The following is a 16,785-nucleotide window of genomic DNA, read 5'->3' as shown; positions in this document are numbered from 1 at the left end:
AGAAACTTCACTTCCAGTTGTGTTGCTGGCATTCTTTGGGGTTTCAAACACTGGGAAGACACAAGCCCCTTTCTCATAGGGGACCCAACAATGCAAGACGTAGATGACTTATCCATGTTCCTTTGTCCAGTCCACCACAGCACAAAGAGAATGCAGAGGCTGGGCAATAGGAAGTAGGAGCATCTTCATAGGAGAAAGACATTGCAAAAAAAATAAAAGAGAAGACATTCTTCATGGGTCTCTAAAAACTCTGCCCTAGTTATCTTCCTTTAGTAATTCAACAAGAGTGTCCTAGTTTCCATTCACACATCAATGCTAAAACACAAGAGCAGCGGTAAAGGCAGGTACGGTCTTAGCCTGGGGAGCCTTTTCTCAATTTGACCCTTCTAGGACTTATAAACATTCTGTATTAGACAATACTTATGGGTATTTACAATAAGATATGAACTCATTTAATCATGCAATGAGATTACAATCTTGTGATACTAAATACTCCAGATGTAGTTTACAATGATCAAACACATCTAGTTTGCAGGTGGAAAAAAGTCAGATTCTGTGACCTCTCCGAGGTCGCATAGCTAACAACAGTAGTAGGAATTAGTGTGCAAACAGCACAATCATAATGCAGTACTGTCAGTATTCTGTTCAGTGTCTGCCCCTTGCTCCTCCAATGTCCCTAATCTGTCTTACTCTTGCCTAACAACCAGCTCTACAGATCAGAGGAGAACTGAAATGATAACTACACTTGCACTGGTCCTGCAAACTCAAGACTATAGCCACTCAAGCCTCCCAAAAATAGTGTATCTGAATTTGGTCTGCTTCCAAAGTCCTGCTAAGCATTGGTACAAACAGCTTCAAACACTCAGCAATGCCTACAGATATGAGGCAATTTCTGACAATCCCAGCAATTTCAACAGCTTGCAAAGTTGCCTTCATGAATCTTCTAGCCTGACATATTCTCTACATACATTCTTTTAAAATATAACCAAGTCAAATCTCATAAAGTATGAACTTGCTATAACCTAATAAAACCGCCAACTTCCCCCAAGACATCTTGCATCATTCATTCATTCCGGGGTATTAGACAAGCTGCTGGAGATAGCAAGATAACAGGAGTTTCTGATCTCAGGAACCCAAAGGGGCAATGTAGTTGTGTACAGTGTACACAATCTAGCAACACAATGTGGTGTGTACTTTGATAAAGGAATGTACATTAGGGCCAGGGAGATGACTTAGTGGGTAACATGACTTTGGTTCATGCATAAGTTCGTATCCTCAAAACTCATGTAAAAGACAGGTGTAGTAGCACCTATCTATAAACCCAGTGCTCCTATGGCAAGATAGCAGGCAGAGACAGGAGAATCTCTGCAAGCTAATAGGCCAGCTAGCCTTGCAAACACAGGAAAACAAGAGACTTTTGGAAAGCAAGAACTACCATCTGAGGTTGTCCTCTAACCTCCACACATGTGCAGTGTCACACACACACACATTTACCCACAAAAAAGATTTTTTAATGCACATCAAAGATGTACAGCAACAAAGATGACACCCTGCTCCACATGTGTACATTGCAAGTGTGTATGTATATGATGGATACACAGTTGGGGGTGACAAGCATCTCAAGAAAAACATGTGCATTGTTCCAGATGGGGAAACCATAGCAATCAGGGACCTGGGGGACATCAAAAACATCAATATAATGAACGTAAGGCATAAGCTTTAAGGAGTAAGAAGAAAAAAGCAGAACCAAGATCATCCTGATAAACTGCACATATCCCTAAATCTATAGGAACCTTATATGAAAGGATCTTAAGCTCAGTATTGTGTGTGTGTGTGTGTGTGTGTGTGTGTGTGTGTGTGTGTGTGTACACTGAGAAATGGATCCCTACTACTAAGAGCTAGTTGTTGTTTATACGTTGTTTGCTTATGGAGTGAGTAATGAACATAAAATGTTAATTTTCTGATGCCCTGGAATAACTTGAAGAGACATTTAACCAGGACAGGTAGTCTAGTGATGGATACATACATATTACCTGGACCTTAGGAAAAATGTTAGCTGTATTTCAAGACAGAAATTTTTTTTGAGTCAATTCATCATTCTTATTATGTACTTCTGACTTTACCCAAAATGCATTTAAACATCATATTTCAGTGGCATTTACGGCGACTCCACCACTCCACTTAATAGGAGCCTGTGCGTTTGTCAAGTGGGTAGCCAGCCTCCGTGGAATATCATCTGCTACCCTTCCTTGTGATTATAACAACAATCAAAGAATGGTTTTGGACACTGCTTGTTTACACATTACTCTGAATACTAAACATTCCTTTTTTCCCCTTATGTCTTTAGTTAGCTACACCTTAATACCAACTCATGTTTACTTGAAGCCAATTCTTGAGTATTTACATGCTTTCATTCATTAGTCTTTCTGACGTTGAACTCTAATAGTTTCAAATTGCTTTTAAAATCTTTATTTAACACATTATTTTTTTGAATGCAATCTTTTTTCCCTTCCAAATGTAAACTTAGAGTTTGCTCAATCCTGTCTGCTCCTTGATCAGACACATGTCACATTCTAGTGGTCACATAAGGGCTAGTCATTAAGACGTTATTTCTAGTCAAACCCTGGTGCTCACTGCAAGTAGAGAGCTATTTTCATCCACACGTCTCCATATTTATATAATTTTCTAAATCACCTTCTTCCATCCTCCAAATTTCATTTGTACTCAAGCTACCAAAAGTATCCTTCCCTGGGTCTGCCACATACAAAAAAATTTCTTTGCCATTTATAAATATTTCTTCCTCTTCCCATTTATTCCTTCAATAATACTCTTGCAGTTTAGTGAAATGGCCTTGCCAATTCAACCTTTGGATTAAGGAAATGCAATATAAAAAGGGCAGAAAAATTTTAAGTTAATTTATTTGCAACAGTAAGTATTTTGTAACAGTGAATATTCACTAGATGCAGGCACCATATTTCTTATCTCCTACATACTGATTTACTTCATCCTCTATACAACTCTGACATACTTACAGATGAAGAAACTGAAGCACAAAGAACTGAAGACACTTCTTAATAAGTGGTGGAGCTATATCCAAAGAAGCTTGGTTTTGTAGGAAGTGTGTTTAACACAGTACCTAGTATTACAAGAAGCACTAAATGAATGAAGAACGGGGTGAGGAGAGCAGAGAGGAAGCAACATCTGCCTAAATTAGAACTGTATACTGGAACTACTATGTGATGTAAATTATCAGAAAGTCTTCAAAAGTAGAAAGCTTCTTACTTCTTACCCCACTGATAACACAACTATTGTACAGGTCTTCAATGAGAAGAAAAGTAAAAATCTGAGGTATATGCCAATTGTATGGCTCCCTTAAGTGGCCCAGAACCTTCTACGTCATCTCTACTTCATCTTCCAAGTTCCAGCAACTGACCTTTCAAATCATCTCATTTCACAGATGTCAGGTGTCAGTAACTTGAAATCCTCTAAGCACATCATTATTATATTGATACTATGGTCCCAATATTGTCTACACTGTCAAAGAAAGGCTAGTCTATATTAACAGATGCTGTCTCTACAGAAATATCAATTTCAAAATTCATAGCAATTCTTTTAGTTATTACCATAAACTAAACTTTCAGTCATAAATATAAGTTACTTTAATATGGAAAAGGTGTTTTGAAAAAGAGAAAAGTAAGATTTGAATTCATACACAGGTACAATAAGACAGACTTCTGAGCAGGTAGCAGAATGAAGGGAGCTGAATTATTCAGTTGCCTTTACTGAGTACTACTACTGAGTCCTATGTGCCTCCACCACATGTTGGAGATTAAGATGTTAAGCCATTGCCCTTTCCAAATCCAAGTCATAGTAATTGTGAAACAGGTTACAATATCTTAATAGCTAATGTCAGGAAGGAACCAAAGTTGAGCAGAAATCCTCAGAAGGTAATGATAAGCTTTTATTTACCATAAAACATTTAGTATTCCAAACATTTAAGATCTAAATATTTTTCCATGCCAAGGTTTTCTCACTGTGTATGTCCAATTCAACACAGACACTAGCCAGCAATTTCATATTTGGCTCCTACTTTATATGAATCAAGATTTTAATGATGGTAACTAGTTGCCACTTTTCTATTGCTGTGAGAAAACGACTAAGGCAATTTAGAAAAGAAAGCATTTAATTTGGACTCAGGTCCAGAGGGTTACAGTCTATTACTATCATAGTGGGGAGCATGGCAGCAGGCAGGCATGGTACTAGAGCAGTAGCTGAGAGCTCACTTCTCAATCCACAAGCATGGCAGATGGCTAACTAGAAATGTCACAGGCTTTTGAAACCTCAACGTTCACCCCACAGTGACACTCCTCCTCCAGCAAGGCCACATCTCCTAATCCTTCCCAACCAGTTCTAACGGGGAATTCAAATACAGGAACCTATTGGAGTCATTCTCATTCAACCACTACACAAGTCAATTTCTTTAGATGCACTGAGACTTGGGTTTATCAATCAACAGTTATCCTCAGGCAAAAACAAAGAGGCAAAAAAAAAAAAAAAAAACATCTTGAAGAACAAAACGTGAAGGCATTCCAACCAACAAATGACAATGGGAATGGAGACTATATCACTTCTTACAAGAATAAACATCACCATCCAATAGGTCTAGGGAACAAACTATCACTTTATTGTCTTGACACGATCAAATCATGTATCACTCCAATGGTATGCACATTATTCTGTAAGTATAGCATTCCTCTGTCTTTGGAGGACAAGGAGAGCTAGCATTGTGGGCACAGAACAACAAAAAAGTATCCAACAGAAATTTGCGAAGAATGTAATAGCTAGTAGCTGAAGCATTTCATTACCTTAGAAAAGGATCCTTGAGTAGATAGAGACAAACCACATATAAGACATATGCCTCATATTGACTACATCTGATTTTAGTCAATGTTTAGTCAAATGTTTCTAAGAGAAAGTGGGAGGAAGGAAAATAGGGGAAGAGAGGGGGGGAATAAAAGGGAAGGAGAGAGAACATCTCTACAATATCTATCACTTTCTACTTTAAATTGAGAACTTCGCCTTAAAGAAAATACCTTGTGATTTTTCTGTGAATTCAGACTGTTGTTTCTAATTTGGGGTAATGTCAAGTTCCCCTAAATGAAATTCCTCTCAGGATCTGAAGAGCTACTAAGTCATGAACTTAAAACTGAAACAAAATATGACATGAAATTCCATGGGTGTTCCTGAAATTCATTCCCAACCTCCCATGCAGGCAAAGGAAATCTAGCGCCCCCTACCCCAAGCTCACCATGTTTGAATATTTTCTGAAAATGACTTTGAGAACTCACCTTGTGCTGCCTGGACCTCAATTTCTCAGTTAAGAAGCTTCCTCTTAACAGAGCTTTCCAGGGAATGAAATGTTTCCCTCTACATCATACCACAGGCCAATGGCCATCTGGTACCACGTAGCTGGATTTCTAAGCCAATTAACATGAGCTGCTAATATCATAAACCACCTGCTGCCCAAGTAGTCCAGTTGGTCCCTCGTTATGCTCCTGTAAGTGCCAGCAGCAATGGTGAATGCAATGGTCATGTCTAGGAGTAGGGCCTGAAGCCAATATGGCTGTGTGTGCATATAAATATGCATGGGTATATGCTTGGCAGCAGGATCAACTGACCAGTGGCCTCTCTTGATAACCAAGTGAACACCCAACAACTAGACTTCATTCTTAAATCCCTATCACAAAACAGTAGGATTCATCACAAAGCCCGCTGATGACAGCTGGTAAGAACAGACAGGTTTCATGCCCTTGACCATTATTTACACCAGGTGTTGATCAGGAAGCAACCACTTTACATAAACCTTTATTAGGCAGAGAAAACGTCTGTTGTGCTAGTCTCTATAAAACTCAAAGTTCTGAGTCCAAAGCCACCAGTGGAACAATCACTTTCTTACCTCCACAGTGAGCTAAAGAGAACTAAGTAATCTCTTCCTTTTAGGTAGTCTCTTCTCTGTACGGACTCAAAACAACTGGGAAGAAAGAAAACTACCTCAATTAATAAAAAACAAAACAACAACAATAAAAAGAAAACCTAAATACTGTCAACAAAGACAGCATCTTAATTTTAATTCTGTTCAAAGAGTTCATCTCACTAGGTACAGTGGTACATATCCCCAATGTTAGCTAGCTCCAGCAAGGCTAAGACAGGGGAACTGTCATTCAAGGCCAGCCTGGGTTACACAGCAAAAGACCCTATCTTAAAATTTCAGCTTTGTAGTTGTAACAAAGAAAACCACAAACACAAAAGTGACCTGAATCCTGCTTTAATTGAAGTATGTGGAATATTAAAATCCTACAGAAACATTACTGAGAATCTTATGGAAAAAAAGGATCACATAATCTCTTTGGAGAGGAAGATGAGAGTAATTCATAGTTCACCAACACTTCCCTAGGTCACACAGCCAGAATACCCAGATCTCTTCACAATCCACTCCTGCTGCCTCTTAAGTTCCAATTCTAATTTTAGTAAAAAACACAAGGGTTATCCTGTTTGAAATTCTTCTGGCCTTAAGAAATTAAAAAACTGTATTTGCATTTTTAAAACATAAATAACTTTAGCAAGAAGTCCAACTGACAGGAAAAGTCAGTTTGTTAAGAGTGGGAAAAATATTGAATTATCCTGGATATAATTTATTAAGGCTTCAAACCTTCCAGGGGAAACTATTACAATTACACCATTGTATAACCTAAGTTTAGAAAGGGTTCACTACCCAAATCAAGAAGTCTGGGCCCATAGAAAGTTTCTTTCTAAAAGCTCACTCCCCCATCAGAACGTATGTTCACCCTATCTACATCTCCTTTTCGATGTTAAAACTATCAACCTGACTTCTTCAGGAGGAATGGGCAATCCAAGTTTAAAGGATAGGCCCAAAAAGAAAATGCTGAAAAATCTGTAAGAAGGACACAAACAAAGCTGGTAAGGAAGACGTGTAACAGTAGCAGTTTCTAGTTCATTCTAAAACCAAGACCTGCAGTCTTTTTCACTAACGTTCTATAGCTAACAGAGAAGAGAACCTGGGCAAAGTCTGAGGAGCAAGAAAGACAGACGGCCAGCTGTCAAGGAGAGAAGAGGTAGAGGCCCGGTGGTTAATGCGAAAGTGCTTGCCTAGCCAGCTCCTCTTTCTTGACTGCAATCAGCCAATGTAGATGCGATGGAAATCATTGGCACCAAAAGCAGCATTACACTTGGGGCACTTGCGCTGTCGAGTGTCATAGCGCGTCTTCACACATTCAAAGCAGAAAACATGAAAACACTTGGTAAGTACTGCATCCTTTTTACGCATGTTACAGCAAGGGCAGGTCAGCCGTGCCTAAAAATGAAAAAAATCAAGAGTCTAAGGAACCATAAAGCTTATGACCCAAACAGCTACAATATATAAGCAAATAAAAAAAATAACTACAGCAATCTAGAAAGAGTACCATTTTCCCCTGAAAAATAAACCATTCTCCGCTAGCCTTCATGTGAAGGTCAGTGCCTGCTCTCTCTGTGCTTCAGTAGAGCACTTTTGCCTTTGTGTACAGTTCAGTGTCTACTGTCTCAGTTCATCAGTACATCACTTCAGGCCTAACAAACACAAAGATGCTACTGCATCAGCTTTTCTCACCTTGTAGTCCTTTATCTCCTCCATCAGAATCTCATCACACTTGGGCACATTGTCTGGCTTCTTGGTGGTCTCCAGCTTTCTTCGAAGCCTAGAGATGTCCTCCTGCAGCAAGACAGTAGACAGAGTAGACACACTTCCCTGGCCTGCCATTTCTGACAGAAAGAATTTCTCCAAGTTGACCTTTTGTATTGTAGAAACAAAGAACTTTTTGTCCTTTCATATCCAATTATCTTTAGGAATGTAGGAACTTGTATATGCCTGTATAAGACACTTTTGTTCCAGAACAGGCAATCCTAATTTTATCCCCAAATTAGAAGTGCATGAATGAGAGCACTTTCAGTCCAATGAAAACAAAAGCTGGGAACTCAAGAGAGCAGGATGCTTTACTTTGTGGTAACTAGCTTTATGGTGAGGGCAGACCTGAATAAAATAATTTACAGGCCTATGGAAAAGGACAGAGGCTACCATGAGAAACAGCTGGCATGAGAAAAATGAGAAGTATAATCAGTGAGATTTTAGCCTTCTACTGAAGTTTTATTACTACGTAACAGTTTACTAGTTTACAAATTTTGCAGGTATTTGTTCTACAACTAGAAAACATGGCATGAAACACACAATGCCAGCCTCTTCCCACAAGGCCCTTCAGTCTAGCAGTCCATGGTGTACGACACACACCACAGCCTTCAGATAGCACTGAAAAGATAAATATAATCAAAGACAACTGCTCTTACCTGTGCTCGTTTAAAATTGAACAAGTCCTTTTCTTTGGTGACACTGTTCTCCACGATTTCATCCTGAAAGTCATGGAGCTTCTTCTGAGCCAGTTCCAGCTGTGCTTTGAGGTCATCTGCAAGCTGGGCTGCCTCCATTGCCTATGTGGAATACAGAAACATCATCTTAGCCTTCCTTCCAGGAAAGGGAATGACAACCTAAGACCAGATACTAGGTGAACTTAAGCACTGCGGGCAAGTGCTGCTTATTTGCCCCTGGAGCCTACCCAACTGAGAGGTCGTAGAGGCCACCATACCTTACGTTTATTCATCTCCAAGGCTTGGGTCCTGAGGCCCAGCTCCTTCTCCCCTGTGCCAATGTTACTCTGAAGCAGGTGCTCCTTCTCTTCCAGTTTCCTTACTACCTGTAACTGGGCATCTACCTGTGTAGGAGAAAAATTAAATTTTAATGTGAGCAGGCAGGAAAATAAAATCAGCTATGTACTATTTACCCATACCCAAGCTATTGAGGACTTTATCCATGAACCTTTCAAAATATATCGAAGATTATGATTATTAAAGGCTTCAATTTTTCACATAAAATAATTCCTGAATATTCAGACTTTGGGAACCTACCAAAAAGAAAAGTTTCTAACTTGCCAAGAATGGAAAATTATACTTATACATATTCATCTTCTGCAGTTATGGCTTGTCCAACTAGAACATAAACATTGACTCAAACCAAACTTAACTCTTATTTCTTTTAGAACAGCTGGAGGTTCTGAAGTAGACTTTTTCTTGAAATCAATCCACAAAATAGAAGCAAACAATACTAACAGATAAAAAGTAAAATCACATATTCAATTCTGGCCTCTCACTCAAAAACTTTCATCCCAATATCTAGAGGCAAACAGGTCAAAAGAAAACCCATTTGTTTGAACAGGTAAATCCATTTACCCACACTCTACCATACACCTAGTTTGCAGCATTTCTATCACACAAAGAAGCCACAATGACCAGTACTGTGGGTGTCTTCATGTAGAATGTCCCTTACTTAACAGAACGGAGAACTCCACTCATCCCAATTACCTGAGTCTTCAGCGTCAAAACCTGGTCAGCCAACTCCTCCTTCTCCTCCTTAAGCAACTTATGGATCTGATTAGACTTGATTCGCTCTGACATGAGCTTGAAGTTTGCATCATCCTTCTCCCGTAACTGCTGCATCAAACGAATGTTCTGCTCCTGCATGTCTTCAAATGCCTGTCCTGTGACATCCATCTCAGAGAGCAGAGCTTCTTCCTCCTAAAATGAGGAACCAATTAGCAAATCTGCTAATGCCAAAGGATGAGCAGAGGAAACTAGACCATCCTGCTGTTCACCTGCCTATAATCACACAGTATAAAACTCATTCTCTAATCACTAAATCCTTCAGTCCCAGTAAGCAGAGACAGAAGAGGTCCTCAGTAAACAATGAATATCTGAAACAGCTGTTCCACTAAAAGTGAAAATAAACTTTCTGCCATCCAGATACAAAAAAGAAAATAAGGGAAGGATAACAGACAACGATTTCAAAGTAAAAAAAAAAAAAAAAAAAAAGAAAATGATAAAAATTATGAACAGGACTAGGACTAAAGTCAACCTCTGCTGACAGTAATTTACCGTTCAGATTTTTACTTCAAGTATTAATGGAGGAGTGCCCACCTGCTTAGCCATGGCCAGCTTCTTCTGCAGGTATTCAATCTGTTCCTCCACTGCCCGGATCTTCCTCAAGGCATCCTCATCAGCCATTTTCTTGTTCTCTTTCTTCTCCTTATCTTCCAGATCTTTGAGTCTTTGTCTGAGATCCTCCAACTACAAGAGGAAAAGGATCATTTAAAATAATTAAGCCATTAAATACTCCCAAAAATCAATCATACAAAAATGGAAGGCTCACATAATCAAACATCAAAGAATTGTGGAACAGGATAAATGGTACACTGAGAATTGACATAATTCAGCACACTACTTAACACCATCCTGCATTTTATACATCTATAGGCAGGGGTTTTGACTATTATGCGCAATTTTCTTTGGAAATGTTCAAATTGTCTTCTCCGTAGACCTCCAATTTTCAAGAATAAAAACATTCCTCTAGAGAAAGGTATGGTGCTGCACAACTTTAACACCAGCACTCAGGAGGTAGAGGCAGGCGGACCCCTGAGAGTTCAAGGCCAGGCTGGCCTACATAGTAGGCCACACATAAAGGACTGTCTCAAAAAGAAAAAAGAAGAAGAAAAAAAATTGTCTCAGGGCTGATGGGATGGCTGCTCTGCTTGATTACCGGGGCTCAATTCAACCCACATGACACCTCACAACCACGTCTAACTCCAGTTCTAGGTGCCCTCTTCTGGACTCCAAAGGCACCAGGCACTTATGGCCTCTGTGGATATCAGGCACACATGTGATGCACAGACATACAGGCAAGGAAAACATCCTTAAACACAAAATAATAAAAGATAAATTTAAAAAACATTCCTTTCAAATGCAACCAGAAAAAGAGAACTACCGCAGTAATAATGAAGATAAGGTGGCAATAATTTCTCATGACCAATCAAGAAATGAAAATTTTAAAACCTATTCCTAGTTCTTATAATTCAGACATATTTTACTACCTTGCAGAGAATTTTAAAAGCCTGACTTCAGACAGTCTTTGAAAAGGTAGAGAGTGTGCTAAACTGAACACTAGCTTTAAAAGCGAAAAATACAAAGGACAACTTCACAAATGAAGATTTTCACCAGGATGACAGGTAACAGAAGGTTTGATTACCTCTGCCTTCGACTTCTTCTCAGCTGCCATTAGCTGCACTTTATCTCTCTGTTCCTTGGGGGCAGAACGATACATATCTAGCAGCAGTTTCATCTCCTTCTGGCTCTCTTGTGCTTTCCTATGACAGCATGGTAAAGGGAAAGAAACAATGGATTGAGAAAACAAAAGACACCAGAGTAAGCATTTAAGATAGAACATAATATTTTACAAAATATTATTTTAATAGAAATATTTTTTAAATATTTTACAAAAGTTTTTTTTTACTCTATGTTATACAGAAAAGACAGATTTTGCATAATTACCAATAGACATCTGGAATATACTTGGAGAGCACAGAAAAGAAAGCCGTATAGATGAATCTTTTCTCTGTTCAATTTTACAACATAGTTATAAAGTAAGAAATTGTAGCACTAATGACACAGGTACATTCAAGTGGTGCCACTCAGAAACTAGAACTAGTAGACAGATCTGGGGTATACTTAGTCAACCCATCCAGATGACTTTTATAGGGAGATAAAAGTTTGCCTTTAAAATAAATCAAAAAGGATGAACTTTTTAAAGTTAAAAATGAACTGTTAATCCTAGAGCTGACAATCTCATTGTAAACACTTTTTGAAGACTAACACTTCATCTCTCTCTAAATGGTGAAGCTTAAGTACATGTGAGCTCAAAAACTTCAAGCACAATGTGCCCTTAGATTCAGATACCATCAAAGTATGAACCATGAAAAACAGTCAGAAGAGCCAGTTCCACCAGAGGCATTATTGCTTATTAGGAGCAAACAAGGCAATGTGTTATGTTGGGACAAAGGTAATGCTGCAATGAGTTAAGTCTATCCTTCTGTCTAAATTCTGTAGGAGGAAACTGTCTAAGGAATTCTTGGTTTGGGCTAGCGTACCTCCAAAACAGTCAACAACAAATAAATACCATTAAGGTTAGAGATGTAGGATAATTTAAAACACAGATGATATCAACAATTTACTTAAACCTAAAAGCAGTAGTTCATTCCAGTAATTCTCTGCTCTGCTATGTCAATGTGGTATCTGCTCTTCAGGAGCTGACTGGCACCTCATCACTCAGCAACACTATACAATAGCCAGGTAGGCTATATGGCTGTACATCAGATTGAAAGTTCAGACCACAGTAATTGCACATCCAGCTAGATGACTGGGTGAGCCATTCCATAAAGGAAACACTTCATTCTTAGTTTCAGGCTCTAACTGATGTCTTAGGTTCAAGCTCTGAATCACTATAAACATCACTCACTTGAGTTCAATCTTTAGCTGCTTGATAACTTCTGCTTCCTTTTTTCTTCCATCATCATGTTTCCCTTTCTCTTTATCTTTAGCAGAATCCCTCTCTTTTTCTGACTCTCTCAGTTTTTGCTTCTCTCGTTCTCTCTCCTTTTCCTTTTCTCGTTCTCGTTCTCGCTCTCTTTCTTTCTCCCTCCTTTCTCGTTCTCTCTCTTCTTCATCCCGTTTGGACTTAACTTCACTCGCATCCTCCTGAGAGGGTTTTGATGCTGAGGAATGAGTGGACAGGTCCTCAGAATCTTGCTTTAGCTCTGTGGGTTCATCTTTGGAGTCCTCAGTACTAGACTGAGACTGCAGGAGAGCACTGCCACTGCGCAGACGCGTCTAGGAGACAATGAAAGAAAGATACACAACACCTCTATAGCACATAATGCTTCCCTCAGACATGATGCCCTTACCATAACCATGGCAAACAATGCTTATTCAACTGCTCCAGATCACCTTGTTCAGGTCGGACTGCGCCTCTCTCAGCTTCCGTTTGTACCTCAGGACTTCCCCCTTCAGCTGATGGTTATGATTCTGGAGGCTGCTGATGAGGTGGCGCATCTCCCGGTTTATGGGACCTAAAAAACAACAGCTGCAAATTAGGAGCCTTAAAAAGGACAAAGGCTCAAGGAGAGAAAGCTCAGAGCACATCAGGAAATTCTGAGTAACAAGAAGAGATAGGAAAAGAAATGTTTTCTCAGAAGATGAAAAGCAAACTGCTTGAGTGAATTAAAACAAACCCCTAGGTGATGGGTCGAAATGAATTACAGGATTCCATTCGAGATATTTATGTCTTCTGAGTTTAAGTGAGAATTAACAAATCTCAAGAATCCTGTTTTAGTTCAAAGAAGAAATTTACAACAGACAGAACACAGAGCAGGGCAAGAATGAGCCTACCTGCTTGCTCATTGGCAGCAAGAGTCTGCTCAAACTCTATCCTCAGCATCTCATACTCCTTGCGGACCTGGGCCAAGGTATCCTCCAGCTGGATCACTTCTGTCCTCAGCTTCTTATGCAGACTAACCTCATCTCGCTGCAGATAAAGAACCAACCGAACATTCATACACCTGTACTCTAAGTTCAATCTGTAACAGTCTAAGATGGTAAGCCTGCTAAGAAAAGAATGCTTACTGTGCAAAGTTCCACTTCCTCACTTAAAGAACACCAGTTGTGATTTAGAAACATCACTTCAGAACCTAGCAGACCACTGAAGAAATAAAGGAAATGGACTCTAGCTATAGTTGAGATTACAATTCACTTGGACAAAGTAACCATGAACTGTCTACAATTAAACATAAACTAGCATTTGGTTTATTTAGCCGACATACACAAAAACTCCAACTACCTTAAACACTATGTTTAAGGAGTATAGGAAAACACAAAAGAGAACATAAAAATCTTAAAAATAAAAGTTCTGCCTTCAAAATGATTTACCAAAACGTGTACTAAATGCCACAATGACACAATGCCCACCTGTCCTCCACAAACTTAGGAACCAATATCGTGAAGGTTGATGTCACTGCTGGGACACATGTCTACTTCTAACTATCAACTACCTTTTGATCTTTCCCACCCACTTACTCGTCAGGAAGACTTCCCAGTCAAATCTGATGCTGTGTCTCTTCATCAGCACATCTTTGGACAACTACCACTGAATTGTGCAGCATCCTTATGAGCTGCATTCTCCCAATGGACTGTACAATTTATGAGGGCAAGAATTTTGTTGTCTTAGACTCAAGCCCACTGGATATTGGGATATCAACTTTGCATGAAAGTTAAGCCACAAAATCTATTATGCAGGCAATTATATAATGAAGACAAAGCATGAGAGGGAATGGCTGGCTCAGTGGTAGAGCACTGGGTCCCATACCTACCACTGCAACAAAGAAAAGCTTGTTGTTACCTCAATGAGTTCAACCTGGCGCTGGTGAGTTCCCCGGGTGCCATGAAGCAAAGTCCGAGCCTCATCCAAGTGGGCTTTCAGCTGTAGACTCTCGTTGTAAAGGACAGAGAACTGTGACTGCATGCAGCGATATTCTGGAGTTTCCTTAACCACTTCCTCCACTGCACTCCGCAATTCCACCTTAATAAGGCCCAAGGAATAAGCAAGTCAAAATCAGAGTGAAACACGTATGTCCTACATGTCAGACACATGGGAGAAAAATACCTTAAACTCACTGATGCCCCACACACTTCAAACTGTTACTCAGAAAATTATAAGTCTGTACTACAGTCCTGTGTAACACTCAGTCCCTGTGTAAACTAGGTCACTACTTTGATATGTATTTTACATTGTTTCAACTCCAATCCAAGGAAGCCAGAAGAGCTACTAGAAGAGTTACATGCTCCCTGGATGAATGGGCTATTAACTTTACATAACTAGCATTCAGGGTATCTATTCTAAAACACAGCAGAAGACCCCAGTAACTAGCTGTTCTTTATTAACCATCACAGAGAAAATATTTCTAACTGGCAGAAAAAGTAGTCATGTTTTCCTAATCAACTATTTGCTTTAATTTCCCAAGAATTTTAATGAAGCTTTCACTTTTAGTTCAAGTAACTTTATTATTAAACTAGAAATAAATTATAAGTGACAGTCTATGCATCAAAGAAGGAAGAGGAGAACTTCCTGAAGAATCTTTGTTCCCCTGAGATTCTGCAAGGGAAAATTCTAATAGGCAAGAATGAACACCAATAGATCACTACCACTGCACCTACAGGAAACTGTAGAGCCAAATCTGTGACCCATCTCTGGCAACAAACACCATGTGACCAACTGTCCCCATAGCATGTACTTCTTCCTGCCATTTACCTTACAAACACGCATTTTTACCCTACTCAGTATGGTAACTCTACTAGTAATTTTTTTAACAAATTCTAAATCAGAGGACCTTGATTTCGCCTATAAATCTTTAGTGGTAACTCTAAGTCTTTTTCAGAACAAGACCTGTACAGACAATAAGTGCAAAAGCAAATGAGTACATAGCACATCAACAAGAGCTGCATTTCTCCTCAGCTTTAGGAATAGTTAGAACTGCACATAGGATATACAACATGGAGGGTTTTTTTATACAATTTCTGTGCAAATTGACTTCCATTAACAAGCCAGTTTTGTTTGTTCTTTGTATGATGAGAACATTTAAGATCTACTCTCCCAGCCTATTTTATGTACACAGTACAGAATTCTAGTCACCATACTGTACATGAGGCCTCCAGTGTTTACCTAAGCAGCAACTGAAACTTTGAGCCTTTTCATCAGACCTCTCCAAGGTCTTTTCCCATTACCACCATGCTTGAAGAAACACACTTCTAATAAGCACATTGGGTTCAGTTTGGTGTAGTTGGCAAGCTTTCCTTTCACTTTTGGTGGCTGCACTACCAGAATTTAGAGCCCTTCCCCTCCGGAAATCCTACTGACAGGTCCGTAATTCACCCTAAGACCCTCTGTGGGTCCCTCTCTTGGTGACGGAGTCTGGGTGACAACCCACTCCCTCCCAGATATCTGTTCTCTGCATCTTGGGAGACTTGAGGACACTCTCTGTCTCTCAACTTTGGTCCACCAGGCTCCACTCTTTGGGTGGGCTCTCCCCCACCCAAATAAAACTCCTATTAATGATACACTTTAGTAACCAACAACGTCTCTACTTTCTCTTCTGTCTGCTCCCAGCCCTCTGTATAGCTCCTATACTCTCCAAACTTTTCTACAGGTTGCTGTTGTAAGACTTTATGCCCTTTCATGTCTTATTTAACCCTCTGTGCACTGCAGGAATACTGACTGTCAGGCACTCTGCCCATCAGCTGTTGCTGCCTGCCCATGCAGCCATGCAGCCATCCCTGCTAAACCCCCTCACTACTCCCACTGAAACCACAGACCAGACCCCTCAGACTTGACCTGCTACCTTCCCCCTCCCTCTCTCTCCCACCCCTATACTACAGGCTCCACTGCTGGAAGCTCTCAAAGTGCCATGTTCCCCCACACACACCCCGCATGCTTCCTTTCAGCCCACTTAAAACTCTGGTAATGCTCCAACAGGCCCCCTCCTTCTCCAGGACCATCTGCCCAGCTGCACTCACTCCTCAAGTCAGCCCTGACCACTCTGCACCTCCAGTCCAGCTTGGCCTGGTGGGGTAGAGCCAATGCTCAAGAATGGAGCACTCAGCCTTGCCAACACTTCTAACAACTAATCATTTCCCTCTCTCTAGGAACTGCAACTTCCTTAGGTCCATGCCTGAGCCACAGCAATCATTTCTGGGCTACTACAACTGGCCCCCCTTCCCTCTCCTCTGCAACCAGTTCCAGCTGTG

The 16,785-nt window shown here is 40.1% G+C and overlaps 1 protein-coding gene across 2 annotated transcripts in view; it reads right to left on the bottom strand.

Annotated features, from left to right (window-relative positions):
• Window positions 1–6,309: 6,309 nt before the first annotated feature.
• The window catches only part of Rnf20 (ring finger protein 20), a 32,286-nt gene continuing 21,810 nt past the window's right edge, over window positions 6,310–16,785 (bottom strand). For both annotated transcript variants that reach the window (XM_055605422.1, XM_055605423.1), the window contains exons 11-21: window positions 14,384–14,563; window positions 13,378–13,513; window positions 12,937–13,058; window positions 12,449–12,819; window positions 11,183–11,300; window positions 10,078–10,227; window positions 9,466–9,678; window positions 8,694–8,819; window positions 8,398–8,538; window positions 7,667–7,768; window positions 6,310–7,372 (exon numbers count right to left, since the gene is read on the bottom strand). In XM_055605422.1, coding sequence (XP_055461397.1) covers window positions 7,196–7,372; window positions 7,667–7,768; window positions 8,398–8,538; window positions 8,694–8,819; window positions 9,466–9,678; window positions 10,078–10,227; window positions 11,183–11,300; window positions 12,449–12,819; window positions 12,937–13,058; window positions 13,378–13,513; window positions 14,384–14,563 — 1,836 coding nt within the window. In that variant the 3' untranslated portion in view covers window positions 6,310–7,195. The remainder of the gene's footprint in view (window positions 7,373–7,666; window positions 7,769–8,397; window positions 8,539–8,693; window positions 8,820–9,465; window positions 9,679–10,077; window positions 10,228–11,182; window positions 11,301–12,448; window positions 12,820–12,936; window positions 13,059–13,377; window positions 13,514–14,383; window positions 14,564–16,785) is intronic.

This window comes from Psammomys obesus, unplaced genomic scaffold (genome assembly GCF_907164565.1).
Source record: "Psammomys obesus unplaced genomic scaffold, mPsaObe1.curated_primary_1811, whole genome shotgun sequence".
In the NCBI taxonomy this organism is placed as follows: Eukaryota; Metazoa; Chordata; class Mammalia; order Rodentia; family Muridae; genus Psammomys; species Psammomys obesus.
The sequence above is the reverse complement of the archived record's forward strand: the minus strand, read 5'-3'. Positions and strand labels throughout refer to the sequence as shown.